Source organism: Micromys minutus (assembly GCF_963924665.1).
Source record: "Micromys minutus genome assembly, chromosome: 12".
Classification (NCBI taxonomy): Eukaryota; Metazoa; Chordata; class Mammalia; order Rodentia; family Muridae; genus Micromys; species Micromys minutus.
The window spans coordinates 11,762,288-11,782,132 of NC_137981.1; the positions used below are offsets into that span (position 1 = coordinate 11,762,288).

At 40.7% G+C, this 19,845-nt stretch overlaps 1 protein-coding gene across 1 annotated transcript in view; it reads right to left on the bottom strand.

Moving 5' to 3' along the window:
- Positions 1-18,422, bottom strand: part of IFT88 (intraflagellar transport 88) — a 96,917-nt gene extending 78,495 nt beyond the window's left edge. Inside the window, exons 1-8 of the mRNA XM_080925949.1 lie at positions 18,326-18,422; positions 11,656-11,751; positions 8,263-8,325; positions 5,230-5,286; positions 4,235-4,288; positions 3,617-3,680; positions 2,810-2,879; positions 1,697-1,787 (exon numbers count right to left, since the gene is read on the bottom strand). Coding sequence (XP_080782075.1) covers positions 1,697-1,787; positions 2,810-2,879; positions 3,617-3,680; positions 4,235-4,288; positions 5,230-5,286; positions 8,263-8,325; positions 11,656-11,745 — 489 coding nt within the window. The 5' untranslated portion in view covers positions 11,746-11,751; positions 18,326-18,422. The remainder of the gene's footprint in view (positions 1-1,696; positions 1,788-2,809; positions 2,880-3,616; positions 3,681-4,234; positions 4,289-5,229; positions 5,287-8,262; positions 8,326-11,655; positions 11,752-18,325) is intronic.
- Positions 18,423-19,845: the final 1,423 nt, after the last annotated feature.

A 19,845-nucleotide genomic window follows, 5' to 3' on the forward strand; every position in this document is an offset into this window, starting at 1 on the left:
GATCGTCCAGAGACTGCCTCACCTGGGGATCTATCCCATATGCATCCACTAAACCCACAAACTATTGCTGATGCCAAGTAGTGCTTACTGGCAGGAATCTGATATGGATGCCTCCTCAGAGGCTCTGCCAGGACCATACTTATACAGAGGAGGATGCTTGCAGCTAACCATCAAACTGAACATGGGGACTCCAATGAAGAAGCTAGAGAAAGGACTGAAGAAGCTGAAAGGGGCTACAACACCATGGGAAGAACAAAATGATCAACTAACCAAACCCACCACAGCTCTCAGGAACAAAAACACCAACCAATGAGTTCACACAGAGAGACCCATGGCCCCAGGTGCATATGCAGCAGAGGATAGCATTCTCTGGCATCAATGAGAGGAGAGGAATTTGGTCCATCAAAGGCTCTTTTTCCCATTGTAAGGGAATGCCAAGGCCCTGAGGTGGGAGAGGGAGGTTGGGAGAGGGAGCAGGGGATGGGATTAGTGGGAAGAGGATAACATCTGAAATGTAAATACAGAGAATATCCAATTTTAAAAAAAGGATACAAACAATAAAAATAAAACAATTCTTCATGCTGTGGTAACCCCCAACCATAAAGTATATTTTGTTGCTACTTCATAATTGCAATTTTGTTACTGTTAAGAATTGTAATATAAATATCTTAGGTGTCCCCTATTTAAGAGATCACTACCCACAGGTTGAGAACCACTACTCTAAAGAGAGTATTTCTGTTTCTTCCCTCAATGCATTTCTGGTAACCTGGGAGTTAATCATTAATGAATTAAATCTGCACATTAAAATGTAGAGTTGATTTTCTGAAAAGCAAACCAAGATTTTTTGGTTTACTTAGAAAAAAAAGGTTTGGTGAGGTTTCAATGAAAATATAGAACTTAGAAAGCTGGACATGGTAGCATATGCCTACCCCACCCCCACCCAACCCAACACTCAGAATGTAATGTTTATGCAGGAGGATCATGTGTTCGAGGCAACTCTTGGCTATAGTGAGACCCTGTCTCATTAAAAGGGGAAAATAGTACTCCACAGCACACAATGTGAATCATGAGTCATGGTAGCTGAGTTGTGGAAGTACCACAAAGAAAAGATTAAAAAACAATGCTGGAGCTGGGTAGTAGTGGAGCATGCCCTTAATCCCAGCACTTGGAGGCAGAGGCAGGTCAGCCTGGTCTACAAAGTGGGTTCCAGGACAGCCAAGGCTACACAGAGGAACCCTATGTCAAGGGGAAAAGAAGTTGTGGCTGGCATGGTGGCTCTGGAGTCAAGAGCAGTTGCTGCTACTGAGGAGGACCAGGGCTTGGTCCCCAGCAACCACATGACAGCTCATCTGTAACTCCTGTTCCAAGGGATCCAACGTGCTTTTCTGGTCGTCACAGAATTCTGCACACATGTGGTAAACATACACGCATACAGGAAGACATTCATACACATAAGATATAAATAAACCTTAAAAAGATAATGCCAAAAATTGTTCAGTCATTCAATTGTGATATAAGAATTTGTAAGGCAAAATTCTCAAAATAATAATTCCCTTACTCAAACCCTAAGGCCAGTCACAGCAAAAAAAAAAAAAAAAAAAAAAAAAAAAAAAAAAAAAAAAAGCAAACATATTTAAAAGTAGATACAGACATCCGCACATCTTACAATCTGAGTTCTCCTAGTTTACCAACTTACCAGTTTTAAGTCTCCACAACTGTTGGCAATACAGCTTTCTTCCACCAACTCATTTACTTTCTTCTCCAACTGTCTAATCTTTTCTTCTGGACTGTTGAAAAAACAGTATGATTTCAATCATCCAACCACTAAAATCTATATCACAAGTTAACATGACCTATTAAATACTACTACTCTTTAAAAATAGATTTCAAATAAGGATATATATAAAATTGGTTTTTTAAAAACCACACTACTGTGCTTAATAATTATATTAGAGAATTATTTATAATAAATAAACATTAAAATAAACACTTAGTGTCAAGTGTAATAATTTCACACAGAACTAAATGTACTGTCTTAACTCCACTTACTTCTTATAAACAGTTGATGTGAGAACTGTCATTATATTTTACTGAAAAAATAAATTAGATGAGAAAGTCCTGCCAAGATCAAGCAACTAGTAATAGAGGCAGATGCAGAACAGTCAGGCTCACTGGACCGTGGCAGGGCACCTGCCAGATCTTGGGCAGCAGAGGAAGCACGTGTCCGACTGGGAGCCATCCTGGTGCACATAAAGCATTCCAGGCCAGAAAAGGCCATAGTGAGGCCCTGCCTCAAACACACACACACAAGCACACACACATATGCACACACACATACACATACACACACACACACACATACATGCACACACAAATAAACAATTTTCAAAGCAATCACATTTGAGAATAATGTTAATATTGAACTGCTACCATTTTCTTCCAGGGAAATAGTGTTAACTCTTAATGTACACTGAGAACTAAATAAAATCCCACTGAAGTTACACTACTAAATTTTTCTTTGAAAACAAACCCTTTCAAAATTACATAACATTTATAATTCTGTCTGTCCTTGAAGAGAATCACTATTCATGAAAATCAGACAACTTCAGTCAACTAACAGTTGAATAAACTTGCATGACTATTCCTAGACTTTTAATCCTTCACTAAGTCCCAGATTTGGGAATGAAGTTTCATTGGTGTGCTGCTCATACAAGCTAGTTCAGTGTATCTAGAAAAAAAGGAAAACAAAAGACAAAACAAGCAAGCAAACAAAAACAAAGGAGCAGCAGCAGCACAAAGCCTCCCATACCTGTCTTCAGTTTTGGCTTCCAAAGGAGGAGCTGGGCCCCGGGACTGACCAAGGGGGTCAAATGCAGAACCTGAGACACAATTCAAGGGGCTGAGTTTATGATCCAGAGTTGAAGAGAATCTTGAGCATATTAAGTTACCATTGATTAAGCAGTGTAAGCTCAACAGGCAAGATAGCTGTTACACCTGCGCCTGCATACTTCCATAAATATGCATGAGAATTGCTAGGAGTTTTAACAAACATGAAACTATAAACAAAACTTACAGATCAACAAAAACAAAATCAATTATTCCCACAGTATTCACTTTCTTCCTTCAGAGATCTATATTTCTGTGAACTCTACAATTATCAAGCATGTAAGGGATAATCTGGGATTATTAGCTTTATCATTTTTATTCATATAATAAACATTAATTTTGTTAGTTTTACTTTTAATTATTTAGATTACATATTCAAATATTTTCACCTCTCATTTTTAGGATCAAGTTCTAACTTACACAAGTCATATTTTAGGTACAAAGTTCAACATAACACACACACTGGTGTGACCCCACCCACATGAGCTATAGCACAAGTGTACCCGCCATTTCCTCTCAGTCATCTATTAGAGCAGGCTCTCCACATGTAACCCACACCTTTCTTAGCCTCGTAGGTGCTGGGGTTACAGGTGTGAACCACCACAGACAGCTTACTCCTTTTTCACTTGTAGTGGATTTTTCTAAAATCACAGTGTCATGTTTGATTGTATTTAAAGTGGAAGTGATCTGTATATACAACAACAGGGAAGTTCTGGAGGAAGGCACCAACCTCGCAAAGCTGCCTTGGAAAAGCCAGCTGCTCTCACGGCGGTCATCGGTCGAGCAACTCCATCCTTCAAGGAGCAAAAGTCGTTTCAAACAACTGACAACTCTGCACATAACACACATCCTACTTTAGCCTGACTTTTAGTAACCATCTCTTCACGTCTTACTTCTGTATCCTCACGCAACAATCCGACTCTTCCTCTTTTCCCTCTACAATTTAAGTACTGGAACTAACTGTTATTGTCTTAGTTTGAAAAGAACACACTAATTAGCTTATTTGTTGGCTACTCCTGCACGTCTGGCATGCACATGCCACAGGAGAATCCATAGAAACTGTAAACGGCAGCACAGGAGAACGAGTTCCAGTGACTCCAGAAGGGCAAAGCATCAGACTGTCAACCTCAACAACCTCTCACTTGAGACTGGAGCATACAAATCCAAGAAAGCCTACTTCTGAAAATTCAAAACAACCCAAATGTTAACCCACAATGAAAAGTGGATTAACAGTACTGCATAAGTAATGACTTTATTAGAACTGTTAAAATACCAGAAGAGGAAAAATCTGTTGTAATAAACTCCACGTCACAAGACAGGCACAAATAAACCACAAGAGCAGACAGACCTGAATTGTCCCTGTCATCGGCCTTCCCATTGATGATGTCAGGGATGTCTTGGACTAAAAAAGCAGAAAAACAAATTAAACACATTCCTAAAATAGCAGCTTGCAACTTTACAGATAAAACTGTAGGCATCTCTTAATTTTTTCTTCTCTCTATCCATAAGCACAAACAAAAATAATTTTCCACTTGTTATGTAATAGTGTGGTATCAATTTACAAAACTCTTATCAGGAGTAGGCAAATGACAATCCACCTTTGTGAACAAAGTTGTACTGGACTAAGGTCTCTATTTATATATGGCCTGAGGCTATATTACAAACACTACTGCATGATTAGTTGTGACAAAGACCATTTGATCTGCAAAACTGAAAATATCTGTCCTCTAAAACCAAATGCAAACCTCCCCTCAGGCTCATCTCCACGAAGGCACGCTCAGGGCCTCTGGACTCTGAAGCCATTTTGCTGACGTGGAGTGCATGGTCATAAAGACTTTAAAACTTACTCCACTTCAGTCTTTCATTTTTCTGCCATTTCATTTATGTGAGCCGAAACATAGTTAGGAAAGTTAAATAAGGGTAAAAGGACTATTACTCTAGGGAGTTTAAAGACTATCTTCCCTAAAGGATCAATGAGATAAAACTCAGATACAGATCCCTGAAACATTTTCTTAAGTTTCAGATCTTTATCTATTAAATGGTTAAGTTCTTATAAACACTATTATGCTTATAGAACTCAACAATATATCGGAGTTTGTTATATTATGTAGAAAACAGAAGTCAATCAGTAATAAGATCTACAAATAGAAAAGGATAATGAGATATAGTTATGCATAAATCAAACTTACTGAAATATCCAGTTATTGCTCAAAGTAGACTTTTGAATATATAGGTAAACATGTGGATTATGAATTGACAAAGCACAATTTATTTAGAACTGTCTTGTATGAACTTTTATATATTTAAGAAGCATCTCAATATTTTAGACTTAAAGGAACCTACCCCATATCCAGTAGCTAAGGGTCTGCTGACTGCTGTGCTTGGTATTTTAGCAGTTACCTTGGGGAGGAAAAAGAGCAGGACTCAGATCACGCTACATTAGAGAATGCAAAGAGACTCATCACTAAAGAAGGATGCTGTATTCGGTGGTCTCCCCAGGGAAGAGCACACTCGTTGGCTGTCCAGTGTCAAATGGCCACACAGGTAAATAGCATTATATAAACTGAGCAGGTTATATATAGAAATACATATGTATATACATAAATACGCATGCAATAATAATTAATGAAAAGAGTCCATGAATTTGAAGGAGAGTGGGGAAGGGTATATGGGAGGGTTTGGAGGGAAGGGAACAGAGAAATGTTATAATTATAATCTCAAAGAAAGAAAGAAAGAAATGTTGCACTTAGAATGACTGTTTATAAACTAGGGAGTTCAGTTACTGAATGTGCTGAGGAGACTCAGTTTGAAATTCATCTTAAAGGGACGGGACTTAGGAATGACTTGAGGTCCTAATAAGTAAGACCAGTTTTCATGCGTGTATCTACCATTCATTCAATGCATGCTGCACACTTGGTACCACCAGCCACAGACACAAACAACAGGCCCAGGCTTTGGAGTCTGTGGGACTTGAACCCCAACCCTCCCTCTACTATATTTAATATCTTTGAGCCCAAATTTCTTCAACTTTTAAGTAAAAAAGAGACTGCACGCAAAGGTTACAAATTATATTTCATACAACTGGAACCAGAATCAAAAGAGACCATGTAAAAGTGTCCTCAACATGTTATTTGTTGAGCACAACTGAGTATCATTCAAAAAGGAATTCTACTTCTTCCTAGACTATGGCCTTACAATGCCTCCCCAGTGAGAACACTAAAGGGCTGAGACAAAAATGTTTGTTCCAAAAACAAGTTAGGGTTGGTGAGATGGCTCAGCATGTAAAAGCACTTGTTAGACAAACAAGAGTCCCGAGTTTAATCCTGGGAACCATGGAAAAGTGTAAGGAGAGAGAGACTCCAACCACCACTATGCGCACACAGTGCCCAGGTGTTGAGCTAACCGTTCTGTACACTGTGGGAAGGTGTCTTTGTATTTGTGAATTGTTGATTGCTGTACAGGCTGAGAGCTTAGTACTGGATAGTTCTTGTGTTGTTATTCTTACGGTTCATCACCTGCCTCAGTATTTGGTAAAATACACCTTCCTCACTTGTTGACTGTCTTAATAAAGAGCTGATGGCCAACAGGTAATCAGAAAAGGGAAGGTGAGACTTTGGGGCTAAGAGAGTATCTGGGAAAAGGAGCAGAGGCAGGAGAATTCACCAGTGGGACACAGAGGAGGTAGGATGTAGCAGGAGTGAGAGAGGTAACAGGCCATGTGGCAGGATGTGGACTAGAAAAGCCAGGTTAACTAAGTTAGATGAGCTAGCTAGGAGGTAGCCTAAGCCATAATAAAATCAATAAGTCTCTGTTTTGGAATGCATTGGAGAACTACTAAAGACATGATTTTTTTTTTTAAGATTTATTATATATAACTACACTGTTGTTATCCTCCGATCCCATTACAGATGGTTGTGAGCCACCATGTGGTTTCTGGGATTTGAACTCAGGACCTCTAGAAGAGCAGTCTTCCTGCTGAGCCATCATCTCTCCAGCCTCAAGACATAGAATCTTAAGACAGTAAGAAAAGGAGCCTGCACTGGGGCAGCTCTTGCCCCCCAAGATTTCTTTTCATTCCACAGGAATGGCCGAGAAGCTGAGCAAAACTCTGACATTCAAACTGAGGTAGTAAGTGCTGGAGGAAAGGGCAGACTGGAGAGGCAGCCCAGTGACTAACCCTTCGGCTTTGCTGGCCATCTCAAACACTGTGCAGTAAAGCCAGACAGGAGACAAAAAGGGGGGAAATCTGGAAAGAAAGTTAGAAAGCAACTATATAGTGGAAATACCATACAAGCATGACCATGCTTAGTACATTCAGTGAATCAAACAGAAGACCAGCAGTTTTAGCAGAAAACTGGGAACAATGAAAAAGGAATAAGCCAACATGGTGTTGTAACCCTGTGATCCTTACAAGTTTAAAACCAGTCTGCCCTACATAGTGAGACCCTATCTTTACAACAAAACAAGACCAAAAGAAAATAAAACAAACAAAAAAAAAAAAAAAAAAAAAAAAAAAAAACAGGAATAGGTGGCAATTCCGGGTCTGAAAACAATGGGAAACTCTGGTGTTGTTAGAAAGTAGTAAAACTGGCTTATGTGAACATTCATAAATTAAAATAGACCATTCAAGAAGGAAAGAACGGCCTTTCAACATTCAGAGGGAAGAAGCCAATTCTTAAATCTTATACCACACACATAAAATTAATTCAAAATATACTGAAGACAAAATCTACAAATCTCCTGGAAGAAATTAACAGAAGAAAAGCTGACAGCCTTAGCCTTCAGTGATTTCTAGGACAGGACACCAAAGCCTGACAAACCGGACTGCACTGAGCCAGAAAAGTCTGAGTACCAGAGAACTCAACCAACAAGATGAAAACCGTCCACAGAATGGAGGAAACCCCTGCAGATCACAGATCTGAAAGTGAACAACACCGAGAATATACCGACGACCCTCAAGAACATTTATGAAGGACAAAGTCCAGCACCCATCATCTCACTCCCCAGTCACAGCAGCAACCCCAGTGGGTGTCAGGGAAGGAAAAGCAAGGGAGCCATTAACTGACAGGAGGTTTTTGTTTGTTTGGGCTGGGTTTGTTCTGGTTTTCAGACAGGTTTCTTTGTGTAGCCATGACGTCCTGGAACTCACTCTACAGACTCAAAAATCCTCCTGCCTCTGCCTACCAAGGGCTGGCATTTAAGGCCTGAATCACCACCGTACAGCTTAAAGTTCTGCATTCACCAGAGCAGACAATTCTGAAGCTCTGCCTCTCAGCAGTGTAAATGTATTTAGCATCACTGGGCTGTACACCTAAACACGACCATAATGGTAAATTCATGACATCATTTCTACAAACTTATTTATAGTTTGCTTACTGGAGGTCTTCTGCCATGACTGGTTCTCACCGCTTGCTGAAAACCCGTGTCATTCTCCAACTCCTAAGGTAAAAAGGCAAATTTAACATTCAAAATAAGTATAACAAAGTTAACTCTTCTGGTTCATATTCAAAACCCTCTATAATCCATCTTACTCCAAATGCAGACAGGATCCTGTCTTCCAATTCTATACCCCTAATCCCAACTGTCAATGCTCCTTCTATTCCTCTGGAGTCTTTGGAAACTTTGCTTTTGCACAAAGATCTTCAAAAGTAGAATAAGTTTTGCTGGTGTGTACCCTTGACTTCATGCTTCACAGAAAACTCAGTTTTTATGACTGAGAACTGTGTACTTATTTATGAGTACACTGTAGCTGTCTTCAGACACACCAGAAGAGGGCGTCAGATCCCATTACAGATGGTTGTGAGCCACCATGTAGTTGCTGGGATTTGAACTCAGGACCTCTGGAAGAGCAGTCAGTGCTCTTAATGGCTCAGCCATCTCTCCAGCTGAGAACTGTGTATTTATTTAATGTCATTTAAAATAGCCAAAAGCCCTAAAAGAGGGTGGTGCCATCACCTGGTTAACGTCAGATATTCAAGGACAAGACCTTCCCTCCTTTCTTCCTCATAGCTAGTGGAATGAGATTCAAATCTTTCCCTTTCTCTTTTTGCTTACCCTTCTCTCTCTCCCCTCCCTTTCCTTCCTCTAATATTCCAAGATCACACTACTGTACCTACCTAAGGATAGAAAGGGCCATATTCACTACAAGGAAGAAGGCAAATATTTTCTCCGTTCCTTTTCTGTTTGAACCAGTGAAACACCAGAAACCTTCACTGCAGGTGGGAACCGACATCTCCAAAAAAATAAACTTTTCTGACTCGACCTGTACTTTGTTTCCCCTGAGAAGTCTGAGGGAAAGACTGCTAGTCAAGGCAGGACGTGCATGTTCCCGAGCTACCTGGCAGCCTGTCTTACTAACTGCCCATCTCTCACTTTCTGCTTCTGGACTAACTTCAGATACACTGAACACAACCCTCACTCTTGCCTTTGATCTGTTTCAGTCTGCTTCCTGAAAAACACACTTGCTGCTATGGTTTGGATGTGGTTTCTACCTCCAAGGTTTAAGGATAGAGGCTCAGTCCTCAGTGTGGTGGCACAGACCATGCTGGTCCTGAGAACAGGATGTTGAAGAGTAAGACTGGCCCTTCTCCACTATGGCTGTCTATCTCACCATGAGGTCTGTTTCTCTTGGAGACACCTCCACATCATGATGCATTACAGAACAAATGGCAATGTCACCAAGAAATACTTGTTACTAAGAAACGGTAATGCAATATGATATTGACAAGAATGAGTTGATACAATTGTTTGACCTTGGATATTCAGCCTCAAAACTGTCCGCTAAGTATTTCTTTTCTCTACATAGTTCCCAGATTCAGGTATTTTGTTATAAAACACTTTAAATAAATAAATAAATAAATAAATAAATAAATAAATAAATAAGGCTAATCTATATAAAATAATTACAATCAATTAACAAAAAAATCTATGGATAATCAGAACTAAGTATCTACATAACCAGAATTATATACAAGAATTTCTCATGCTTATAACTTTATATCAAATATACAAAATTGATTCTATCTGCATACATGTGTGTTTGTATACCAGAAGGGAAACAACTGCATATGTTAAAGGACAAGAGAACACAACAAAATACTAGGTTGTAGTACAGTGTAGATAATCCTCAGGTGACTGCAGCTGCTATTTCATTGTTATAATTATTTCAGTTACAATTTGTTGGTTTTTTCGTTATCTTCCCAGGTTTCTATGGTTTCCTACTCTTCTGTTGAGTGCTAAGGTAACAGGCATGTGGACATCCGACGACTGTCCTTACAATGATCAGTATTAGAGATTTACAAATGACCCATGCCTATTTGCCTTCTTGCTTTCTTTCTACATGTCAAATACACAGACAGCTACATTACACCAAAGCAAAAGTTCCGGAAAGCCAAATCCAAAACTCTAGAACAGAATGAGAATTTCTAAAGTCCTTCAAACACTAGTGTTTCATTCTCATATGCTTGCACCTAAATTAACCACATCTTTCTTTGCTTTGCTTTGCTTTTTGAGACAGGTTCTCACTATGTAGCCCTTGCTGTTCTGGAACTCCTATACAGACCAGGCTGACTTCAAATTCACAGAGATCACCTGGCTCTGCCTCCCAAGGGCTGGCATTAAAGGTGTGCACCGCCGCTGCCCAACTGTGCTTTCATCCTTTTACCCATATAAGGTTAAGATAACTTTTATAAAGTTTTCTGTTTTGTTTTGACAAAATTCATGAACTGAAACTTTTATAACAGATGTGAATGGGTGAAAATATTTAAATTTGGCTTGGTAATAACTTCATCTTTGTAATTATTATAACATTAAATATTAAACAGATTAACTTACATAAGTGGGAATTCATGAAAAAAAAAAAACCAATGCACAGTATGATCCTGTATTATCCAAACTAAAAATGTGTGTGTGTGTGTGTGTGTGTGTGTGTGTGTGTGTGTGTGTTAGAGAAAATATTTGGTAAGACAAGCACTGTATGTTAGTCTTCAGAGAAACAGTCTCTATGACTGTAAGTTTTCCTCTATGCTCATTTCTGTGTCCCAATTTCTCTATAAAATCCATGCATAATAAGAGGAAAACAACTACAAGGCAGGTAAAACTTCGAGTACTACAAAGGTGGTCTCTACTCAAACATCCTTGAAGATCATGCTGGAGACTGAAGGCGAGGCCGTGTGTGTGCTAGGAAAACAGAGCAGCATTCCCAGCCTACGATCCAGATCAGAGGTGTGTCAACATCTCCCAAATAAGAAAGTAGGGACTGGAAAAGCAAAAACAAACTGAGGCTGGTGGGGTGGCTCAGTGGTTAGAGTACTTGCTGCTCTTATAGAGGATCTGAGTTTGGTTCCTAGCACCCTGGCTCACAACTGTCTGTAGCTCCAGTTCCAGAGGATCTGATACCCCATTGTAACCTCTGCAGGCTCTAGGTATGCACATGGTACACATAAATACACGCAGGTAAAACATAAAACAAAATGTTAAAATATTTTTTAAAACATTTTAAATGAAGAAAACCAAATCTGATTTTTGGTATCTCCAGGTTATCTACATCTTTATTTATACCGATGGCTAGCGTGCTGAAGAGTCCAGGGACAAAGCTGTCCTATTCTGACCGTCTTTCTCATGAGCTCCCCGTCTGCAGCAGCCACTGCCATTGGCAGGAATTATGAGGTTCTTCAAGAATTAGTTTTCTAGTTTTTAAGACGTTACTTAGTCTGAAGGACATAAGAATAAAAAGGAACCCACTTAAAGTCCTCATGAATCAGTGTTTACCTCTGTATCATAGGCTGGATTGTAGTCATTGAAGCCAGAGTAAAGATCATCCTCATCTGTTTCTGGCGCCAGATGAACATTTTCCATCATTTGTACCTGTTAAAAATCAGCAATATAAAAATGTTCCTGATATAAAAATTATTTTTTCTTTTTCTTTAACGACTCATTTATTATTATATTTATAGGAGTACACTGTCACTGTCTTCAGACTCACCAGAAGAGGGCATCAGATCTCATTACAGATGGTTGTGAGCCACCATGTGGTTGCTGGGAATTGAACTCAGGACCTCTGGAAGAAGTCAGCGCTCTTAACCGCTGAGCCATCTCTCCAGCCCAGAATTAATTTTTCTGATTCTAGGAATTGAATCCGGAGTCTCAAGCATGCTACCAGTCACTTCCAGGCCTAAGAAATGATTCTTAGTTCAAACAAAGAATTCTTCAAATTCATTTGCATTTTTCTACAATAGCTTTTTTACAAATTCTCCAAACTATCAAAACATATCTACCACTCTTGTTCCACATCTTTTATGTAAGTTACAGGCAATGAGAGGGGTACAGTTGATTACCCTGACTTTTAGAGGTAAAAATTGAGTACAGAAAAAAAAAAATGCAATGATCAATTAAAATGTAAGGCAAAACCCATTATACCGCCAGCAATTATAAAGACCAACAACACACAAGGTCAGCAGAGGATGGCGACCGGAATACCTATCCATCCTTAGTGGAAGCATATAGTGTTACAGCTTTGGGGAAGGTCAGCTGTTCCATAATACTTCTAGGTGTTCCATCACCTAGAAACGCTGTTCTATTTCATGTGACAAACGTGAAAATATGTGTGCACCAAAATATTAATGTGAGAGTGTGCATAGAAGCCTTAGAGTGTATATAGCAGCCTTAGTGTGTGTATAGCAGCCTTAGTGTGTGTATAGCAGGCTTAGTGTGTGTATAGCAGCCTTAGTGTGTGTATAGCAGTCTTAGTGTGTGTATAGCAGCCTTAGTGTGTGTATAGCAGCCTTAGTGTGTGTATAGCAGGCTTAGTGTGTGTATAGCAGCCTTAGTGTGTGTATAGCAGTCTTAGTGTGTGTATAGCAGTCTTAGTGTGTGTATAGCAGCCTTAGTGTGTGTATAGCAGCCTTAGTTCTAAGAGCCCCGGATGGTCAGTACTAGTCACAACAAGGAGCATGGAATAGACCCTGTGCTGAGAGAAGCCTTACAAAAAAAAAGCACACTGGGCATCGCCTTACCTCTGTGAAGCTGCAGAAGAGGCAAAGCCCAGCCACACAAGAAAACAACAATGGCGCTTCTTGGGGCTGAGTAGTGGAGAAGAAAATGGGCATGAGAGAATGCTATGGAGTGATGATAAATGTTCAATTTGGGTCATGCTGGCATCCAAGGCGGAAGCCCAGCAAGGGGTGTAACTCCACCAGGCAGCACCTGCACAGGACGCCCAGCAAATGTGTGCTCGGCTCTGCTCTTCTATGAAAAATTTAAAACTAAACAAATGTCCAAATATAAGCCATACTCAGTGTATTTGGGGGAAAGTTTAACATCTGTAATTTACTCAGAAAAGCACAGAAAGAAGATCTATTGAGAGAGACAAGTGGACATAAAAGAAGTGGTGTAGAAATGACGGGAGGCACCAGGCACCAGGCACCAGGCAGTCACTAAGAAAGTCTGCACTTTGCTGGACAGCTGGAAGTCTTTTTGTTTGTTTTGTTTTTTGAGACAGGCCCTGTGCAGCCCTGGCTGTCCTAGAACTTGTTCTGTAGACCAGGCTGGCCTCAATCCACCTGCCCCTGCCTCTGTTGGGATTAAAGGCATGTACCACCACCAAGTGGGAGTCTTTAAATGTGCTGAAAAAATTGAAAGGGGGGGGGAGTCAATCCAAAGTGGATTTGAAGGAGAGGTGTGTGGTTACCACAAACATAACTGTAACCGTACTAACTACGTGAGCATCTAGAAAAGGGTCCCGAAGTGTCGCTGAACTCAAGTCAGTGTTTTAAGAAAACTGGGAGTGGTGGTGGGGAAGGTAATCACTCAGGAAATGTAGCAGTAAGCTGCAACGTCTACCTTGTATCTTAGGTGTGCTGGTCAATTCCAAAGAAAACTCCTTTCATTCTTCTTGTTTGGCACAATGCCTAGTCTATGTGGTTTCTCAGAACCTTTCCTGAGGTAAAATAGTGCTCTGAGAATTCATATACTCTAAGCCCCTTTCCCTACCCCTTACACATCCCCACCCTTCCATTTTAAATTGTATTTGCTCTCATTTTCTGCAGATTTCTCCTGTAAATTTCTGCTTCGCTGGTTTCTCCTGTGATCTTTTTCCTGTGCAGCCTTTTCTGCTAGCTTAGAAATAGTTGTTAGTTTGGTTTTTCTTTTCCAGTGACGATCACCTCAATGTGACAGGGAGCCCAGGCCTGGGTTAACCCTGCCGTGAACACTACAAGTCCAGCAGTGCACCTTGGGAGCTTTGTTTACCTGTACCTGACCAATAACCAGAGACTTTACATTTCTGCCCCCCGTGCAGGAGCCAGTGAAATGGCTCAGCAGATACAGGTGTTTGCCAATTATGCCTGGTGACCTTAGTTCCATCCCCAGAACCCATGACATGGTGACTGGAGGGAACAGACTTCTCAGAGCTGTCCTTTGACCACCACAGGCGCCCTGGGCTTATACTCACCCTCATCATGCACACACAATAATAAACAAACACACCCTTTAGCTCAACATTGTTTTGCATTCTTTAACACGTGAAATAAAAAGGCAGCACTCTTTGTTGGGCCACCAGTCTGATGGCGAGCCCACTCTTTGGCCTAGGCATGTTTACTAGCTCTACTGTTATTTTCCCCGGAGTGCAAACCAACTCTTTAAACTGACATCTTTCAAATACTCGGTGGCTTTTTTTTTTTTTTTTTTTTTTTTGATATGCCTACCTTTGATGACATGATCAGTTTCACAAGTGATTTGTAGTTGTTGTTTGTTTGGTGGGGGTTGTTGTTTGTTTGTTTGCTTGTTTGTTTGAGACAAGGTCTATGTAACCCTAGCTAGCCTGGAACTATTTGTATACACTAGGCTGGCATACAACTTGCCAAGATCTGCCTGTTCTATCTCCCTATAGCTCAGATTAAAGACAGGATAACCACGACCAAAACACTGAGATGTGAACCTCTTGGTTTACATAGTTGTGTAGTATTTTCTGGGTCAATATAACAGTGAACCATGTTCACTGTTTACTTCAGTTTTTAAACAGTGGTTCTCAATCGTTCCAATGTTGCAAAGCTTTAATAAAGATGTTTAAAGCAACGTTGTGATGAACCTTATTATCTTCACTGCTACTTCATAACTGTAATTTTGCTACTGTTATGAATTGTAGTATAAATATCTGATATTTCTGATGGTCTTAGATGACCCCTGTGAAAGGGTCATTTGATGGCAACAGGATCAAGATTCACATTGAGAACCTTTGTTGTAAAAAGATTAAGACTCTTCCTTTCCAACTATAATTAAGGACGTGATGGTACTATTCTAAAGAAGTAGATGTAAAAGGCTCAGAAACTCAAAGTCAGCCTCAGCTACATAGTAACTTAGCAGCCAGCTTAAGTCTTAATAAATAATATGTATTATTCATTCGGTTTCAATATATTCAAATGGTGTACAACCATCACATTTTCTTCATCCTATAAAAACAAAATACAAACAACAAACAAACAAAACCCTGAGGCTCTTTAGCAGTGACTCCAAATCCCTCCTTCTCATTCCCCCCACCCCTGCCCCAAAAGCCACTAACTGACTTCCTGCCTCTGTTGATTAGCCAAGATTTCATGTGCACAAAACCATATAGTATATGGCGTTTATGCCTGGCTTCTTTCACTTAGCAAGTTTTCGGGGGTCATGATGTAATCTCATTATACTATATTCTTCTTCATGGCTGAATAATAAAACTACAACACTTGGCTTCTTTGTTCTTTAGGAGATGAATATTGGGTTGGCTCTAAGTTTTTACCCGAATATGCTTTCTTTTCAAAATTTATGTATCTGTGTTGGGAGCTGGCCAACATGGGTGCTGGAAACTTAAGACCTCTGGGAAAGCAGGGAGTGCTTTTAACTGCTGAGTTTTATCTCCAGCCATAGGTGAGTAGATGCTCAATTCTACATACCTACGTATGAAATGTCTGGGCCAAATAGGAACTCTGGGTTAGCTTCTGGAACAGCTGCCTGTTTTTTAAGCAGAGTGACAAATATTACACCACCCTAACCAATGCCCCTTGAGATGTTAATCATTCCCCTTGCCAGTGTATACACACTGTATAGGCTACCAGCCCATTAGTCACATACACCTATCTCAGCTACCAGGTTAACTGCTCTGGTATCAGAGTGCTTGTAATTTTGCTAATCACTAGATAAGAACAGAGATGTTGGCAAGCAAGCACGTAGAAGAGAAGCCATAAAGTATCTCATTTAAGTGCCAACTCTATTACATCCCAAGCAGTGGAAAAACAGGAAAGCAAAAATTTTAGAGTAACAAACCAGATTTATATTACTTCCATCTCAATATATTATTACAAATACTTTTCTTTTGTTACTACTGTTAATATCTTATAGTGCCTTTTTTTTATTGGCTATTTTATTTATTTCCATTTCAAATGTTCACCCCTTTCCTATTTTCCCCTCCCCTCTATAGTTCCTTTTATAATTTAAACTTTATTGTAGGTATACATGTATATGGGGAAAAAAGACAGTGTAAGAAGGGTTGAGTGTGATAAGGGGTTATAAACTCCTTCTGGGGTCTTTGACTCTACCCCTCACAGGTAAGAGGGAAATCCTCTGCTAAACCAGTGGCTCTCAAACTTGAGCATCAGCCAGAAGCTTAAAGGTTTCTCATTTCAGCTCCTCAGCCATCTGAATCACTTCTGATTCAGAAAATCTTAAGTGAAGGAGATTCCTTCACCCTCAGAAAGTAAATTCATTGGGATTTATTTGCGGGGGAAGGGTTGTTTTATTTCTGAGACAGTATCTTAAGTGGCCTAGGCTGGCTTTGAACTCAACATGTAGACAAGGCTGGCCTTGAACTCCTGCATCTCCACATCCCAAGCAGTGGAAAAACAGGTATGAGTTGTTCTGCTCAGCTAGAATGTGAATTCCTTTGTGTGGGTATGGCAGCTTCTTTGTGCATGTGTGTACGAAGCTGTAAATGTGTGCATGTGAAAATAGAGGTCATCCACTTTAGGCACTGCCTGCCTTGTTTTTTGAGACAAGATCTCCCCCTGGGACTTGGAGCCGATTTTGCCAAGCTAGCTGACCAGTGAGCAGCACAAATCATCTTGCCTTCAACCAGCCACCACACTAGGTTAAGGGGTACTAGGGATCAACACAGGTCCTCATGCTTCTTCGGTAAGCACTTTACCAACTGGGCCATCTCCATGACCCTAGAATGTTGATTAAAAGTTCCCAAGTACTGCTGAAGCTGCTGCTCCGGGGATCACACTTTCAAATCATACACTGAAGAAGTTCCTACTTACAAACTCTTCGGATGTCAGTGTAGTTTATTCATAAGGTATTGAAACAATCAGCTTTTAGAACTACACTTTCTCCTGGCTTTTAACCACATTTACACGCACACACACCTGGGAGACATTATAGATAACTGAACAGGCCAATAATGGATTACAAAAATTTTTAAAGATGAGGAAATCCAGGCTAGAAAATATTAAATGAATTAATTACTCTTTACTAACAACTATGAGTGGCTCACAGATAATACAACTCAGGATTTCTATACGCTCCAAGGTGTTTCAAAAATAATTTGGGATGCTGTCACTTCAACATTGCCAGTGAAACTATTTTACATGGGAAAGTCCTTTCTTTTTATAGACTTCTACCTTGATACAGTTCACACTCAAAATGTCTATTGTAGTTTCTCCAAGTTCCCAACCAGAGTTAAAGATGAAAAGGAATCGTGGGGTTTTAGGCTTGGGGGAAAAAGTAGAATCAGCCAGGCATCTTATCTGTACACCCTCAGATTCAACAACTGCAAACTAAAAACATTTGGGGAAAATTTTTTATCTTTACTTAACATGCACAGGCTCCCCACCCCCATTTCATTATTTCCCGAAATATTCGGCATAACAATCACATAGCAATAACAAAATGGGAAAATGCTTAGATACAGTGCAAATATCATGCCATCTTATGAATGTGAATGAGCACCTAGGAAGTCTGGTATCCAGGGAAAGTGGGTGTCCTAGAAGCAATCCCCAGAAGATATGCTTTTATCTTTGTAAGACTGTACTTGATTCATTCTTTTCTGTACTTTTGCTCTTACTCCCGATTACTCGGCAATACCAAAGCTTCACCTGATGCAAGTATTAGAAATGTCCGCTGTAACCCACTGTGAAACTCTAAAAGTTTCATTGGTGCCATAGCATCGCCAAGCCGTTGACTTCGGGCCAGGCTGTCAGGCCAGGTAGAGCGGGGAAGACCACCCTCTCAAAAGGAGCACCAAACAAAGTGCTGGCTAAGGGAGCGCATTCGCCAGAGCGGGGCTTGGGCGCCGCCAGCCCCCCAGCCCGCCAGCTCCGCAGCCCTCGCGACCCTGCCGCCGCTCACGCACAGGGCTTGTAGAGAGGGCAGCAGGGAGGGTGTCTGCGAGGGGCCCGGGTCCTTCTCCTACCTCGCGCGACAGGGGAGCGGGCTGACGACGAGTGGACCCAGGGAAGAAGCTACGCCTGAGCCTCCGCAGGCCGGAACTGGACGCCCAGGCGTTGCTAGGTTCGACTCCAAGGAAGCCGCTCCCAAAGGCCTCCGCGCCGCGGGGACAAGGCCGGAAGCTCGGGACCGGAAGTGCCGGGATGCTGGGATTTGAAGGCCATAGAGCGCAGAGTGACTCCCGAAACTGGGCTGATGTTTATTGTGGTGTAGGGGGTGCTACATGCGCTAGGAGTGATCACAAGAAGGAAATCGAGATCCAGCCATCTCCAGAGCGGGCGATCAGAGCGTGAAGGCCTGGTGAATGAAATGTGTCCCCGAGCCACCTCGCAGCTTGGGAACTTTGGAAGGCTATTTTCTGTGGAATGTTGCCTAGAATTATACTCGTCACCCCATAAATTTGTCATATTATCCTGTCTGGGTTCACTGGGTTCTCTCTAAACAAATTTAATCTGAACAATTAAAAAGTTTTTTAAAAATGCCAGAAATGATGACACAGGCTGGAGAGATGGCTCAGTGGTTAAGAGCACTGACTGTTCTTCCAGAGGTCCTGAGTTCAAATCCCAGCAACCACATGGTGGTTCGCAACCATCTCTAAGGAGATCTCATGCCCTCTTCAAATAAATCTTGAAAGAAAGGAAAGAAAGAAAGAAAAAGAAAGAGAGAGAGAGAAAGGAAGGAAGAGAGGAAGGAAGGAAGGAAGGAAGGAAGGAAGGAAGGAAGGAAGGAAGGAAGAATGACACACATCTGTATTCCCAGCATTTGGGAGGTGGAAACTAGATGCTCAGGAGTACAAGACTGGCTGTTTTCCTCCGGAGCAAAAGTTGGACATGTTGATTTGAAGCCCATTATAAAAAAACTGGCGTTTACTAACCTTATTCAGTTGTGTCAAAGTCACTGCATATGTAACATCCACCTTAGCTTCCCAAGGCTCTCATGGAAGTAGGTCTAAGGTACAAACTATTAGGTTGATCGGGTTCAGGATAATTGGTGTGTTTTGAAGATTAAACCCCTTTATCTCTGATTTAGGTATTTTTTCCCAGCATTCAGAAGGTAGCAGTGTTTGTTAGACTAATGTGTTACCTTGCAAGGGAGGTGTATTCCACAACTATTAACAGTATCTGGCTACTGTGCAGCACTCAAAGCAGAGTCAATAAGTAATTGTTAACTAGTGGACATCATAGGGACCTTTCAAGTTACTGCACTTCAATACAGAAAAATAAAAAATACTGTAGTAACAAAATTACTTACTTCAATACAAAAAGATAAATAGTAGAGTCAATTTTTTTTCATTTCGTTGTTTCTCTTTCCTGACAGGATTTCTCTGTGTGGCCCAAATTGTCCTGGATCTCTCTCTCTGTAGACCAGGCTATCCTCAAACTTCTTAGTGCTGGAATTAAAGGTGTGTGCCACCATTACCCAGGATTGATTGGTTTTTTATGACAGTACATCAGGGTGCCCAGTTTGAGAAGACAACATTATTAT